This window comes from Hyperolius riggenbachi, chromosome 7, assembly GCF_040937935.1.
Source record: "Hyperolius riggenbachi isolate aHypRig1 chromosome 7, aHypRig1.pri, whole genome shotgun sequence".
NCBI classification, from domain to species: domain Eukaryota; kingdom Metazoa; phylum Chordata; class Amphibia; order Anura; family Hyperoliidae; genus Hyperolius; species Hyperolius riggenbachi.
Window position 1 is genome coordinate 148,135,565 of NC_090652.1, and position 14,447 is coordinate 148,150,011.

General features: G+C 43.8%; 1 protein-coding gene across 1 annotated transcript in view; it reads left to right on the top strand.

Moving 5' to 3' along the window:
• The window catches only part of TMC7 (transmembrane channel like 7), a 90,722-nt gene that overhangs the window by 64,660 nt on the left and 11,615 nt on the right, over window positions 1–14,447 (top strand). The window contains exons 9-11 of the mRNA XM_068244748.1: window positions 4,857–5,014; window positions 7,032–7,149; window positions 9,770–9,867. Coding sequence (XP_068100849.1) covers window positions 4,857–5,014; window positions 7,032–7,149; window positions 9,770–9,867 — 374 coding nt within the window. The remainder of the gene's footprint in view (window positions 1–4,856; window positions 5,015–7,031; window positions 7,150–9,769; window positions 9,868–14,447) is intronic.

A 14,447-nucleotide genomic window follows, 5' to 3' on the forward strand; every position in this document is an offset into this window, starting at 1 on the left:
GTAAATCTGGGCTCTGCTGGTGACAATGTTTCAAGGCAGACAATCCAATGGACACTGCACACTGCTGGGTTCCACGGATGCAGCTCAAGGAGGACGCCATTTCTCCAGATATGGCACACAAAATCTCGCTTGGCCTTTGCGAATGCTCATCTGGACAAAGAAGAAGACTTCTGGTCTTCTTCTGTGTTATGGTCAGATGAAATAAAAACTTGTTTGGTCACAATCATGTTTCCTTCATTTGGTGTGAAAAGGAGAAGCCTTCAACGCAAAGAACACTATCCCCACTGTCAAACGTGGTGCGAACCTAATGCTTTGGGAGTCTTTTTCAGCCAATGGACCAGCTAACCTAATAACAGTAAACAGCACCATGAAAAAAGAGCAATACATGAGGTTTCTCAATGACAACATCGGGCAGTCTGCAGAGAAACTTGGCCTTGGGCGCCAGTGGACATTTCAGCATGACGATGACCCAAAACACACAGCAAAATTGGTGAAGAGATGGTTAGCAGACAACAACATTAACGTTTTGGAGTGGCCCAGCCAGAGTCCTGACTTGAATCCAATTGAGAATTTGTGGAGGGAGCTAAAGATCAGGGTGATGGCAAGAAGATCCTCCAACCTGAAAGATTTGGAGCTCATTGCTTAAAGGGAAGGTTCAGGGACTATTAAAAAAAAATAAAAATCCGCATCCACTTACCTGGGGCTTCCTCCAGCCCGTGGCAGGACCGGAAGAAGGCGTGGCTAAGCGCCGAAACGCGTAGTGACGACAAGACGGCTTGCCGACAGGAGTAGGAGCCAGCGGTTGATCCCTGTCCACTTGCCTTCCATCGCGCACGGATCCTTGTAGCCCTGGCCAGGCTCAGGAGGTGGGAGTTACTCGCTGGCCGCCCCCTACATGTGCAATACTTGCACACACACTGTAAGTGCAATTGTTTTTAGCGTGAGATTGGAGAATAAAGAGTTAATGCACCATAGGAGCGCACCCTTGTTTTCTTGTTTTGGGGAGCCAGTAGTTGCGTCTACTTCTCATTACAGGTTGTGATTTAAGGATCAGAGACAGATACTTTTTTCCCCTTTTTCTCTGAGGAAAAAAAACAGCCTGCATAGGACAGTGTAACAGTATCTGAGAGTGAGTGTGCAATAAAACATTATTGCTTGATATTAGCAAGTCATAACTTTTACAAGCAATCTTGTAATGGATTCTGGAACACAAAGAAAAGCTCTACATGTTGCTGAAGTGCTGTGTTGTCCCTCTGGCAGACAATTATTGCCTAATTCACTCTCCAGATCATGTTTGCAGCTCAGAAGTGTTTTCTGGCATACTAGCTAGATCTGGTTTACATCAATTATCACCTCTTTGCTTCAGCATGGCTGTTGCTGGAGGCAGGAAGTATCCAGTTACACTTGTGTAAAAGCATGGAGCGGTCATGATATTTTTTATTTATTAGAAGAGGGTTATGATGTACACCACTGCTCGAGGTTTTTTCAGGTGTCACACGAGATTGCAAGTTAGCCTGATCTGTTCTTCCAGGCTCCATCCTGAACTTTTTCTCATATCTTGATTGAAGAGCAATTACTGTCCACATCACACTACAGCCACAGCACTAGTCAGAGAGCCCCTACAAAAAATATCACACTAAGGCGATTAGCGGGTGATTCTCATGATAAGGATGCTAACCAGGCAATCCAAAAGTTAAAATCATTATTACTTTTCTTGTTGATAAATGATCACTACCTGACTCTTATTTGGTACACAAAAAGGAAGTTGCAGTGCATGCTGGGTTGTCCTTTTTTGTTTCTGTACTTCTCCTCAGACTTCACTAATGCAGCCTGATTGGCTGAAGTATCTTTCCCTCCTGTTTTCCCCTCCCACACATCTGTTCCTCTCTGATTGGCCATTATTTCTCATGCTGAGACAATGCACTTTCTATAGTGAAGGACAGGCAAATCAGGCAGAGGAGACTAAGGGAGAAAATGACATCAGAATTGGCTTCAAAATAGCCACACTTAAAATGGGAATTGCTAAGGATTTTTTTTTTCTGTAGCAAAATCACTAAAATCAAAACGTGACAGTGCAATACATGTGTTATGTAAGCAGAGCAAGTATTTATCTACTTATACAGGTCCTTATCAACAAATTAGCATATTGTGATAAAGTTCATTATTTTCTGTAATGTACTGGTAAACATTAGACTTTCATATATTTTAGATTCATTACACACAACTGAAGTAGTTCAAGCCTTTAATTGTTTTAATATTGATGATTTTGGCATACAGCTCATGAAAACCCCAAATTCCTATCTCAAAAAAATTAGCATATCATGAAAAGGTTCTCTAAACGAGCTATTAACCTAATCATCTGAATCAACTTATTAACTCTAAATACCTGCAAAAGATTCCTGAGGCTTTTAAACTCCCAGCCTGGTTCATTACTCAAAACCGCAATCATGGGTAAGACTGCCGACCTGACTGCTGTCCAGAAGGCCATCATTGACACCCTCAAGCAAGAGGGTAAGACACAGAAAGAAATTTCTGAACGAATAGGCTGTTCCCAGAGTGCTGTATCAAGGCACCTCAGTGGGAAGGAAAAAGTGTGGCAGAAAACGCTGCAGTACATTACAGAAAATAATGAACTTTATCACAATATGCTAATTTTTGAGAAGGACCTGTATATGTATTTGGTTTTTTTCCTGAGATAGTATGGCTGACCGCTCCTCTTTAAAGCACTAGCATAATTGTAACTCTTTGGCAGTGATCTCACTGCCGCAATTGCAGCCAATTGAGGGTGTTTCATGATTAACGGCAATTGCAAAACGTGTTACCTGCAGCATTTTCTCACAATTCTGGAGTGATCGCAGTACAGTGCTTATAAAAGTGCTGATTGCGAGCACTCTGAATCGCGAGCGTGTACATTGATTTTACCACGCTAATCGCGATAAAATCGTTGTGCTTTTCAGTGTGAATGGGCCCTAAGATCTCTGCTATTGGTTAATTGATCTGGACCAATGAGTATTCTTAATTTAGATCCTTCTCAATGGTCAGATCAGAGGCCTAGTGGGAAACTCCGCCAGGAAATTTAAAGACACATTTTGCCTCTGCTCCTCAATGTCCTTTATTGGGTCGATTCCCCTCCACGATCCCAGGAGGCTAAATTGATGTTGGCTAAGGGGAGGGAGCAGGGTGTTTTAAAGGACAACTGTAATGAGAGGAATATGGAGGCTGCCATATTTATTTCCTTTTAAGCAATACCAGTTGCCTAGCAGTCTTGCTGATCCTCTGCCTCTAATATTTTTAGCCACAGACCCTGAACAAGCATGCAACAGATCAGGTGTTTCTGACATTATTGTCAGATTTGACAAGATTAGCTGCATGCTTGTTTCAGGTGTGCTTCAGACACTCCTGAAGCCAAATAGATCAACAGGGCTTCCAGGCAACCGTTATTGTTAAAAGAGAACCCGAGGTGGGGTTCTGACAATGCTATCCACATACAGAGGCTGGGTCTGCCTATACAGCCCAGCCTCTGTTGCTATCCAGATCCCCCCTAAGTTCCTCCTGCGCTCTGCTGTCCCCCATAAATCACAGCCGCACTATGCGGGCTGTGTTTACCTATGTACTGTCAGTCTCGGCGCTCCCCCGCCTCCTGCATAGCTCCGGTCCCCGCCCGCTTCCCTTCCCTCCAATCAGCGGGGAGGGAAGGGATGCGGGCGGGGACCGGAGCTATGCAGGAGGCGGGGAGAGCGCCGAGACTGACAGTACATAGGTAAACACAGCCCGCTGCAACACGGCTGTGATTTATGGGCGATAGCAGAGCGCAGGGGGGGCTTATGGGGGATCTGGATAGCAACAGAGGCTGGGCAGTATAGGCAGACCCAGCCTCTGTATGTGGATAGCATTGTCAGAACCCCACCTCGGGTTCTCTTTAAAAGGAAATAATTATGGCAGCCTCCAAAACCCCCTCATTACAGTTGTCCTTTAAAGTACATGCGGGGTGCCTGCCACCATGGCAGCCCCTCATTCATATATACCTTATTATGTTGCTGGTGACTTTTCAATCAACGTTTTAAAATACATAACAAGAAAAAAGATAGGAAAATACTACAAGAAAGGAAATTTAACGAAGAAGATAGTTTGCAGGAGTAAAAAGTCAGATCTTGCAAAAGACCGAAGAAATGTTTTTGTTTTTTACTTCCTTCTTCTTCATGCTTGCCCTGTTCATACAAAGGTTAAGAAATATCTGACAAGCTCATACACACCTTGTGGACTGGGCGATTGTACTCAGAAAAAATCCACCAGATTGAATTTGACAAATTGAGATCATTTGTTTCAAGAGACTTTTATCTTCTGTGTACACAGCTTGATGCCTGATACACAACATGCAATTTCCAGTCAGATTTCGGGTCGAATCTATAACTTCCAACAGGTCAGATCTGATTTCTGATGTTTTTTCTGATCGATTTTGTACAGAAGTGATAGGAAAATTGATTCCAAAAATTATCGGAAATCAGAACGGATCTGCGGGAAATTATTAATTCCACCCAAAATCTGATGGGAAATTGCATAGTGTGTATCAGGTTTTAGGGTTTTGGATAAACCTGTTCCCATCAGGCAAAACAGCTTGTGAAAGCAGGGGGATTGGACACATGGAAAAGCCTGATGTTGAATTTTTAAATGACAGCAAGAAGATAAAAATGTTTTATATTCACTACATTCCCTCCAGCTCTCAGGACTAGCGGACGTCTCCTTCATTTGTGAGCTCATCATGTATGAATTGAGAGCGTGGTTACCTTGATATTGCATTTGTGTTTCTGCATTAATACACTACACATTCATGCTGACTTTAGCCTGTTTATTTTCAGACAAGTACTCAAAAAGCAGACAGACTGAACCTTCTGATAGAATATCTCCCATCCATTGTAATTACTATCGCCAACTTCATCACTCCTCTCATCTTTGAAGCAATAGTTCGATATGAAGACTACGCTCCAGCTTTTGAAATCCGCTTTACACTGATAAGGTGTGTATATTCCATTGCTTTAATGCTTCACATCCGCATATGACACAGTATGATTTACAGTTCATGGGAATGCTGTGCTTTGTCTTAAAGATTACATTTTTTTCACCAAAATAAAGAATGCTCTACATATTACATAAAGTATGCCTACTATATACTGTAGATCCATTATGTCATTTTGGAAATTACTAACCAATCAGATGCTGCACTCCGGGATAAAAGGATTCCCTTTTCTACCCTGTCTCTATTAGCTGATCCGATAGTAATGTGATATGGGCATAATAAGTGCAACAGTAGGCAAGGTGACTCCCAACAGTCTGCTGTCACGTTTGTTTTAACATAACGACCACCTAACGCCGATTGGCGTCGGCAGGTCGTAGTCGGTACTACATGGAAACGGCCGCTCCTACGAGCGGCCTTTCCATGTCAGTTCACGGAGGGTGTCTCCGTGAACAGCCTGCGAGCCTCCGATCCCGTCACGCGCCGTAAAGGAGATGGGCGATCCCCGGCCTCTGATTGGCTGGGGATAGCCGGCATCTGATAGGTTGAAGCCTATCCTAGGCGGCGCAGGACGGATCTCCGTCCTGCGCAGCCAATAGCGAGAGGGAGGGAAGGGCAGAGAGGGCGGAAATCGTTGCGGAGGGGGGCTTTGAGGAGCCCCCCCGCAAAACGCAGATAGCCGGCGGCGATCAGACACCACCTTCCCCCCCCCCCAGCAGGACATCCCCCTATTGGGGAAAAAGGGGGGGAAGTCTGGTTGCCCTGGCTGCAAAGTGATCTGTGCTGTGGGCTGGAGAGCCCACGCAGTACAGATCACAGCAAAATCCCCTGGTCCTTAAAGAGAACCTGAACTGAAAATAAAAAGTCAAAATAACCATACACAAGTCAATCTTACCTCCTGTGTAGTCTACTCCTCAATCTCTTTCTCCTCTCCTGTGTCCCATTTGTCCACTGTGATCAATGGAATTCTCCGTCCTCCATTTTGAAAATGGCCATTACCCCCAACAGCTTCCTGGTCAGGACACTGTTAAACTGTGATATCACACACTTGAGCCATAGGGTAACATGGACATTACCTTGCACATTCAGTTGTAACTGACAGCTGCTGATATATAACTGACAGCAACTGGTATATTTCAGTTCTGACAAAATATTGTCAGAACTGGAAGGAATCACTGTAAGAAGAAAATGATGAGCTTCTGAGAGGAACTGACGGTGAGGTTAGTATGTAATATTCATTTGCAGCTACGTCATGTGTTTATTTTAAATAATTTTACTCGCTTCAGGTTCCCTTTAAGTGGTTAACACCTGAAGTGAGAGGGATGTGGAAGCTGCCATATTTATTTCCCTTTTAAGCAATAACAGTTGTCTGGCTATCCTGCGGATCCTCGGCTTATAATACTCTAATGCTGAATACACACCATGCGTTTCCGCGTCAAATGCGTCCGTCGATACGCATCGATTCGATTATTTCCGAGCATTTCCGAATGCATTTTGATGATTTTTAGGTCGATTGCCATGTAAACTATGGCAAATCAACCTAACAATCCATCGAAGCGTGAATCGGACATGTCGGAAATAATCGAATCGATGCGTATCGACGGACGCAACCAACGCGGAAACGCATGGTGTGTATTCAGCATTAGCCATAGACTAAAGCATTGTTTACCTTTCCCTTTATATGCATGCATACTGTTTTGGGACACTGATAATATGCATTACTGCACTTTTGTTTAAAAAGTAAATAGTAACTGCTGTTCCTATCCAGTGTTGTCTCTGCACACACTGCCTGTGGCTGCTACTGTCACTTGACAGTGGCTGGAGGGGATGTCATGTACAGCTTCATTGTGACCTGTGTTCTTGCTTTGCTGCTTGCTGAGTGCTAGATGAATCCACACAAAGCTGATTTTGTAACCAGCAGCTCTTTCCCAGAAAGATGAAGTTTCCACAGAGGGGAATGGAAAGCTGTTTTTGTCTTCTCTGTATTGGTTTCCTGTATCTGAATCATTGTTTCTTCTAGGTGTGTGTTTGTGCGCTTGGCCAGCATTGCCGTTCTGCTTATCTCTTTATGGAGCAAAATCACTTCCTGCTCAGACCAGGGCTGTCAGACTTGTGGATACAACTACAAAGAATACCCGGTAACCCAGCATTTCACTGTTATTACACTGTAAACATAATAGTGGTTAGTGCTCTGTCTGTAATGTATATTCAGGGGACAGTAGAAAAAAAATCACATATCCAGCATCAGGCAATACCTGTCTGTGCTGGGTAACCAAGAACCTACTGCAGTAGCTTATGGTCTGTATGGACTCAATGAAAACAACTTGTCTGTATGGACTCAATGAAAACATCTTTACCTTGTTCCCACAATTTTGTCATTACGCTACTAAGACAGCCATATAGAAGTCTTTACATTAAATTATCGTATGCAGTTTGCACTGTAGCTGTAGTCAGTGGTGTAGCAATAGGGGATGCAGAGGTTGCAACTGCACTCGGGCCCCTGGATTAGAGGGACCCATTAGGGGCCCTCCTTTATCTATCTTATAAGATTTGTATTTATACTATGCTGGTAATGAACACCTCTATATGTGCATTGCATAGCATAGTGGTAACTTTTCAACAAACTGTTTCCTTGCTTTAAATACACCCCTCAGACACCTCAACTATCCTTGGTAGGTTCTGGGGCCCCATGTAAAACTCGCATTGGGGCCCTAGGCGCCTTAGTTATGCCACTGGCTGTAGTGACTATTATAGAAACTTTAACAAACAAACTGCGCCTGCCCCAAACCAATCAGTTCAAATGTTCTAACAAGTCTCGATAAGAGTGTTCGCTATCAATAGGTTCAGCAAAGTTCATAGAAAGATGAATGACAGCGCTCCTCTCATGTGGCTCAATTCAATACCAGTATATTAGCCGCTCACCGGACAAAATCCACCTCACATCCAGGTGGGTCTAGCGTTTTTTGTGATCAACCAATGACTAGGCTCTCAAGCTCTTTCTTTCCAGATGATAAAAGCTTTAATCCAGATTCATATATAAAACACAAACTGGGTGTCCCCCTCCTATTACAAGCGGCGGGTACAGCAAAGTTCCGGCGAGGTGAAGCAGATGATAGAGGTTCAGCTGCTTCCTGTCTACACTGTCTCCTTTGTAATTGCCGCGCACTAAACCAGGAAGCAGTGCGAGCGGCATAGAGGAGACAGCGTACGCTGTCTCCTCTATGCCGCTCGCACTGCTTCCTGGTTTAGTGCGCGGCAATTACAAAGGAGACAGTGTAGACAGGAAGCAGCTGAACCTCTATCATCTGCTTCACCTCGCCGGAACTTTGCTGTACCCGCCGCTTGTAATAGGAGGGGGACACCCAGTTTGTGTTTTATATATGAATCTGGATTAAAGCTTTTATCATCTGGAAAGAAAGAGCTTGAGAGCCTAGTCATTGGTTGATCACAAAAAACGCTAGACCCACCTGGATGTGAGGTGGATTTTGTCCGGTGAGCGGCTAATATACTGGTATTGAATTGAGCCACATGAGAGGAGCGCTGTCATTCATCTTTCTATTATAGAAACTGAAAATCCTAAATCGGATAAGCTTATAATTTACTATCGCTCGAATTTAAAGAGACTCTAAAGTCTCTTAAAAATCAGCTTTTTATTTCAAAAATGTGTTAACATCATTCCCCTAACTAAAACGCCACATCCCTGCGGCTGGACACTAACTAAATCCCCCCGAAACTCCCCTTGCAAAATCCACGACTTTCTTGGTCCTGGATTTTGCTGCGCTGTGCGCTTTCAGCTGCAGTTCTGCCTCTACACGCGTCTGTCAGCGTGTATCTCCGCCTCTCCCCCGCTCCTCTCAGTGAAGGAAGACTGAGCGGGGCGGGGGAGAGGCAGCGATCTGGGCTGACAGATGCGTGGAGAGACAGCTCTGCCTCACCCGTAAGCGCTGCCCGGATTGTCCCTCGGAGAGTTTGGGGGGATTTAGTTAGTGTGCAGCCGCGGGGATGCGGCATTTTAGTTAGGGGAATGATGTTAACACATTTTTGAATTAAAAAGCGGAATTTTAAGAGACTTCAGAGTCTCTTTAAAGCTCACTGGCTCATCTGCTAATACATGTGTCTACTCCGCCAGTGGCTCTACACCCACTACCCTCTAGATCAGTGGTCCTCAAACTAAGGCCCGCGGGCCGAATGTGGCCCCCTGAGGCTTTTTTACCGGGCCCCCACACACAAATTGTATTCCTTATAGATACGGTCAGTCGCTGGTTTCCAATCAAATTCCACATCAGGCAACACTGCTGTCCACTGCAGGTTGTCACCTGGGTATGCTTCACTGTCTGGTCCGCAAAGACTTCTACATCATTTTATGCATACTCTGGCCCCCCATCAGTCTGAAGTACGTTGGCCCGACCCTCTAACCAAAATGTTTGGGGACCCCTTCTCTAGATTGTAAGCTTGCAAGGGCGGGGACCTCCCCCTTTAGTTTCCTGTTTCTGTGCAATTAATCAAATGAACATCTAGCAGCATTGGTGATGTTATTCAAAATACACATCAATTATATGTATCGGTACTTGTATCACTGGTTGTCCTGATTGTATAGTATGTTGAACTGCTCGTGTATCTATGCTCCCCATTGTTGTATGTTTTGCACGTTGTACAGCATTACAGAATTTGTTGGCGCTCTATAAATAAAAATAATAATAAAATAATAATAACAGCATAACATGATGTATCTTAATCTTTGCTTTTCTTTAATTTCAGTGTTGGGAAACCCGAGTTGGACAAGAAATGTACAAGCTTATGATTTTCGACTTTTTAATAATTATGGCAATGACCATTTTTATAGAATTTCCACGAAAGTAAGTTTTCTATATTGTTTTGGCTATTAGGCCTCGATAACATGGACACTAGAAATTAGTGGGTTCATCAGCAGTCGGAACTGCTGGGAATCTGTGTGTAGCTGGTATCATTTAGGGCTGGTGGTGGCATGTACATCTGAGCGGGTGGCAACCGCATCTCAGACGAGTTGTGCAATAATCAGCATCTGTGCAGCAACCACACTTCACATCATGCAGCGTTCAAAATCCAACAGCTGGTATTCATGGCAACCCAGGGCCAGCACTTCTGTAGGGGTAAACTTCCCCCGTCTCCCCCCAACTATATAGTGGTCTGCAGCCCCTGCACAGTTTTCAGCAGCACAGTGACTCACCAGTCCAGGCGGCGCACTCCTCTATTCAACTATAGGTTGTATAAACCCTCCCCAAAGAAGTAGGTGTTGCCCGTTACATTGTATCAAATTAACTATTCTATTATCCTTCTGTTATGTTATATGATTTTGTAAGTTCCTCATTAGTCCTAGTGTTTATTTCACCTATACCCATATAATGTATTTACTCTCCATATATAGAACTAATGAGGTACCTCTCTGTTATATACAGTATAATTTATTCACTGGTTTGCTGGGAATGGATATATCTGTTCAATATGTTTTGATTTACACATTTAGTGGCCATTAAAGAGACACTGAAGCGGAAAAAAATTGTGATGATTTGTATGTGTAGTACAGCTAAAAAAATAAAACATTAGGAGCAGAAACATTAGCTTAATAATGTTTCCAGTACAGGAAGAGTTAAGAAACTCAAATTGTTATCTATGCAAAAGATACATTGAGCTCCACGACTTTCAAAGTCGCAGAGAGTTCTGTCTTCTGAAGCTTGTTATCTCAACAGTCAGTCACAGTATTTTCTTTTTCTCTCCAGAGGACAGGTCAATAGTTCACAAGACTGCTCTGTAAAAACATTTCGAATACTGAGTAGTGTGTAAACTGAAAATGTTAGAGACTGATGCAATGTTAAGAAAAAACACTATATAGCTGAAAATAAAAGTATGAGAATATTTTCTTTGCTACTAATCTTCTAGTAATTATCCGTACTACACAACCAATTCATTATATCATAATTTTATTTTTTCGCTTCAGTGTCTCTTTAAAAGTCCCATTATTCCCATCACATAATTTATCTCTTGTTTATTCCTAGGGATTTAAAGCACATGAAGGTAGATTAATACATATAACTTCATGCTAAAGATTAATGGTAATAACAGATATAACCGCAGAACTGCTTGTTGCCATTATAACTTACTGCCAAATTCACAAAATATCGGTAAGATTGCTATGCACAGTTTTACAGTTACTCGCGCAATAGCACAACCCAGATTTAAGGTGGCCATACACTTATAGATTTGCAGCAGATTTGACCATCAGATAGATTTCTGTCAGATGCTTGTCAAGTCGAATCTGACAGGAATCTATCCGATGTGTGCCACACACTAGGAACAGAGTTCCAATAGATTTCAGAATGAAATCTGGGATTCTCTGTTCAAAACGTCTCTCTCTCCCTAGCCTCCCTCCTGCCGCTTCCCCACCTCCCTGCACGCTGCGAGAGACAGAGTCTCTTCTTGCAGCATCGTGACCTATAGGTGACAAAAGTGAAAGTGGGCCAGTGAGGAGTGGTAGTTTTTGCGGTTACCTGATCCTCCAGGCCAGAGTTGCCAACCTTTCACGTTATTTTTTACTGACAAATACCTAAAAATTTAGTGACAAAAGATTTTTTTTTTTACTGACAAAATCCCCTGCGTGGTCACGCAACATAATGTGGGTGTGGTCATGGGTGGGGTCAAATATACATGATTTTAGTAGTGCTGTAAAAGCTCTGCCGGGAAAGTTTGAGCTTTGCCATAGTGTTTCCCTACCCCCAAAATACATGTAATCTTACAGCATTTCACCAAAAATTCACGTAAAAATACAGATATGGCAGTGGTTCCCTAAAAATAAATGTAATCTGGCAGCAGCGATTCCCCCAACATACACATAATCTGGCAGTAGTTCCCCAAAATACACTTGATCTGACAGCAGTGGTTCCCCCAAAATAGGCAGCCCCGGGTCTATAGGTGTCCCCAGAATAGGTGGCCAGCGGTATAGATGTCCCCAAAACAGGTAGCCAGGGGTAGAGATGTACCCAGAACAGGCAGCCAGGGGTATATGTACCCAGAACAGGCAGCCAGGGGTATATGTGCCCAGTATATGTAGCCAGGGGTATATGTGCCCAGTATATGTAGCCAGGGGTATATGTGCCCAGTATATGTAGCCAGGGGTATATGTGCCCAGTAGATGTAGCCAGAGGTGTATGTGCCCAGTAGATGTAGCCAGAGGTGTATGTGCCCAGTAGATGTAGCCAGAGGTATATGTGCCCAGTAGATGTAGCCAGAGGAATATGTGCCCAGTAGATGTAGACAGGGGTATATGTGCCCAGTAGATGTAGACAGGGGTATATGTGCCCAGTAGATGTAGACAGGGGTATATGTGCCCAGTAGATGTAGACAGGGGTATATGTGCCCAGTAGATGTAGCCAGGGGTATATGTGCCCAGTAGATGTAGCCAGGGGTATATGTGCCCAGTAGATGTAGCCAGAGGAATATGTGCCCAGTAGATGTAGCCAGGGGTATATGTGCCCAGTAGATGTAGCCAGGGGTATATGTGCCCAGTAGATGTAGCCAGGGGTATATGTGCCCAGTAGATGTAGCCAGGGGTATATGTGCCCAGTAGATGTAGGCAGAGGTGTATGTCCCCAGAATAGGTATCCAGGTGTGCCCCCAGCAGGAGGGGAGCAGCGCAGAGAAGATGGAGAGCTGTGGGGGAAGGGGGGCCATGTCCTCCCCTTCCCTCACCTTAGGGCTCTCCCTCCCTCGCTCTCCCCTCCAGAACTAAGTATTGTGCAGCGGCTGGCAGCAGGCGGAACTTACCTCCGTCTCGTTGCAGGGCCGGCAAGTGATGGATTTGCCGCTAGTCTTGTCTGGTCCAGACCAGAGCAGCGGCACCAGAACTTCCGGCGCTGGAGCGAGATGGAGGTAAGTTCCGCCCACTGCCAAATGCCACAGCACACAAGTTCTGGAGTGGGGAGAGAGTGAGGCAGGGAGAGCCCTAAGGTGAGGGAAGGACGCTGCTGAATTCCTTACGGAATTCACAGGCCGCAAAATTTGTAACAAAATTTACAGGCGGTTGGCAACACTGCTCCAGGCCCCCGGATCAAGTGCCCTACTTTTTTTTATTTTTTATGAGCTCACCTCGGGCTCTCTTCAACCATTTCAGCCCGTGGATATTTTTCACTTTATGGATGAGAGGAATTTTCACATTTCAGCGCTCCTCCCATTCATTCCCCAATAACTTTATTTCTACTTATCACAACAAAATAATCTATACCCTTTTTTTTCCGGCGACCAATTAGGCTTTCTTTGGGTGGTACATTATGCTAAGAATGATTTTATTCTAAATGCATTATAATGGGAATAATAAGAAAAAAAATCATTATTTTTCAGTTTTCAGCCATTATAGTTTTAAAATAATTCATGCTACCATAATTAAATTCCAAACATTTTATTTGGCTGTTTGTCCCGGTTATTGCAACGTTAAAATTATATCCCTAGTATAATGTATGGTGACAATATTTTATTTGGAAATAAAGGTGGATTTTTTTCAGTTTTACATCCATCACTAATTTTTAGCCCATTATTTAATAATTACATGCCCTCTTAAAATAGATATTCTTATTTTTCTTTCTCCCTAAAGTCAGTAGGTGTATTTTACTATTTGGCCACAAAATGTCCCCGCTGAGCAAAATTCTATGTAGCAAACAATTGCGCTACATAGGATACAATGTATTGCTACATTGTAACTAGGGAAGTGATGCAAGTTTTCAATGGAAACCTGCAATCACATTGCCAACGGGGGAATTAATGAATGGGAACTTAGACCAATTCATAAATTTAACAATCAAGCGGTGGAAATCACGGCGCGAGCTCTATGTAAGAATAAACACTGTTTTTGAACAAAAATCGTGTTTATTCTTGGCGGTAATGTATGGATTGGCACAGCAAACTTTTATCCCCTGCAGCCAATCTCCCCCTGCTCCCTGTAACAGCGCAATCACAGGAATTTGCCCGCACGATCGCCTGCAAACCCCCCAAATTGCAGGGAAGTCCCTGTGGCTCTAGCAGCTGCCGATGCAGACGTGAAGCTCATGTCCGCGCGGCATAAATGTTTAAAGAGGAAATGAAAGGTTAAAAAAACAGTGTTTCACTTACTTGGTGCTTCTGCCAGCCCCTTGCAGCCTTCCTGTCCCACGCCGTTCCTCCACGATGCTCCGCTCTCAAATCGACGGTATGACCGAATCGAAAGTAGCTGGCAGTGGGAGAACGGAGGATCGTGAAGGACTGGCGTGGGACAGGAAGGCTGCAAGGGGCTGACAGAAGCACCAGGTAAGTGAAACACTTTGTTTTTTTAACCTTTCAGTTCTGCTTGCAATCAATTATGTTTTGTCTTTCCTTTCCTGAAAGAATAATGCAGGCTCTTATTGGTTGGTGTAGGCAGCTCCAATCATTTTAG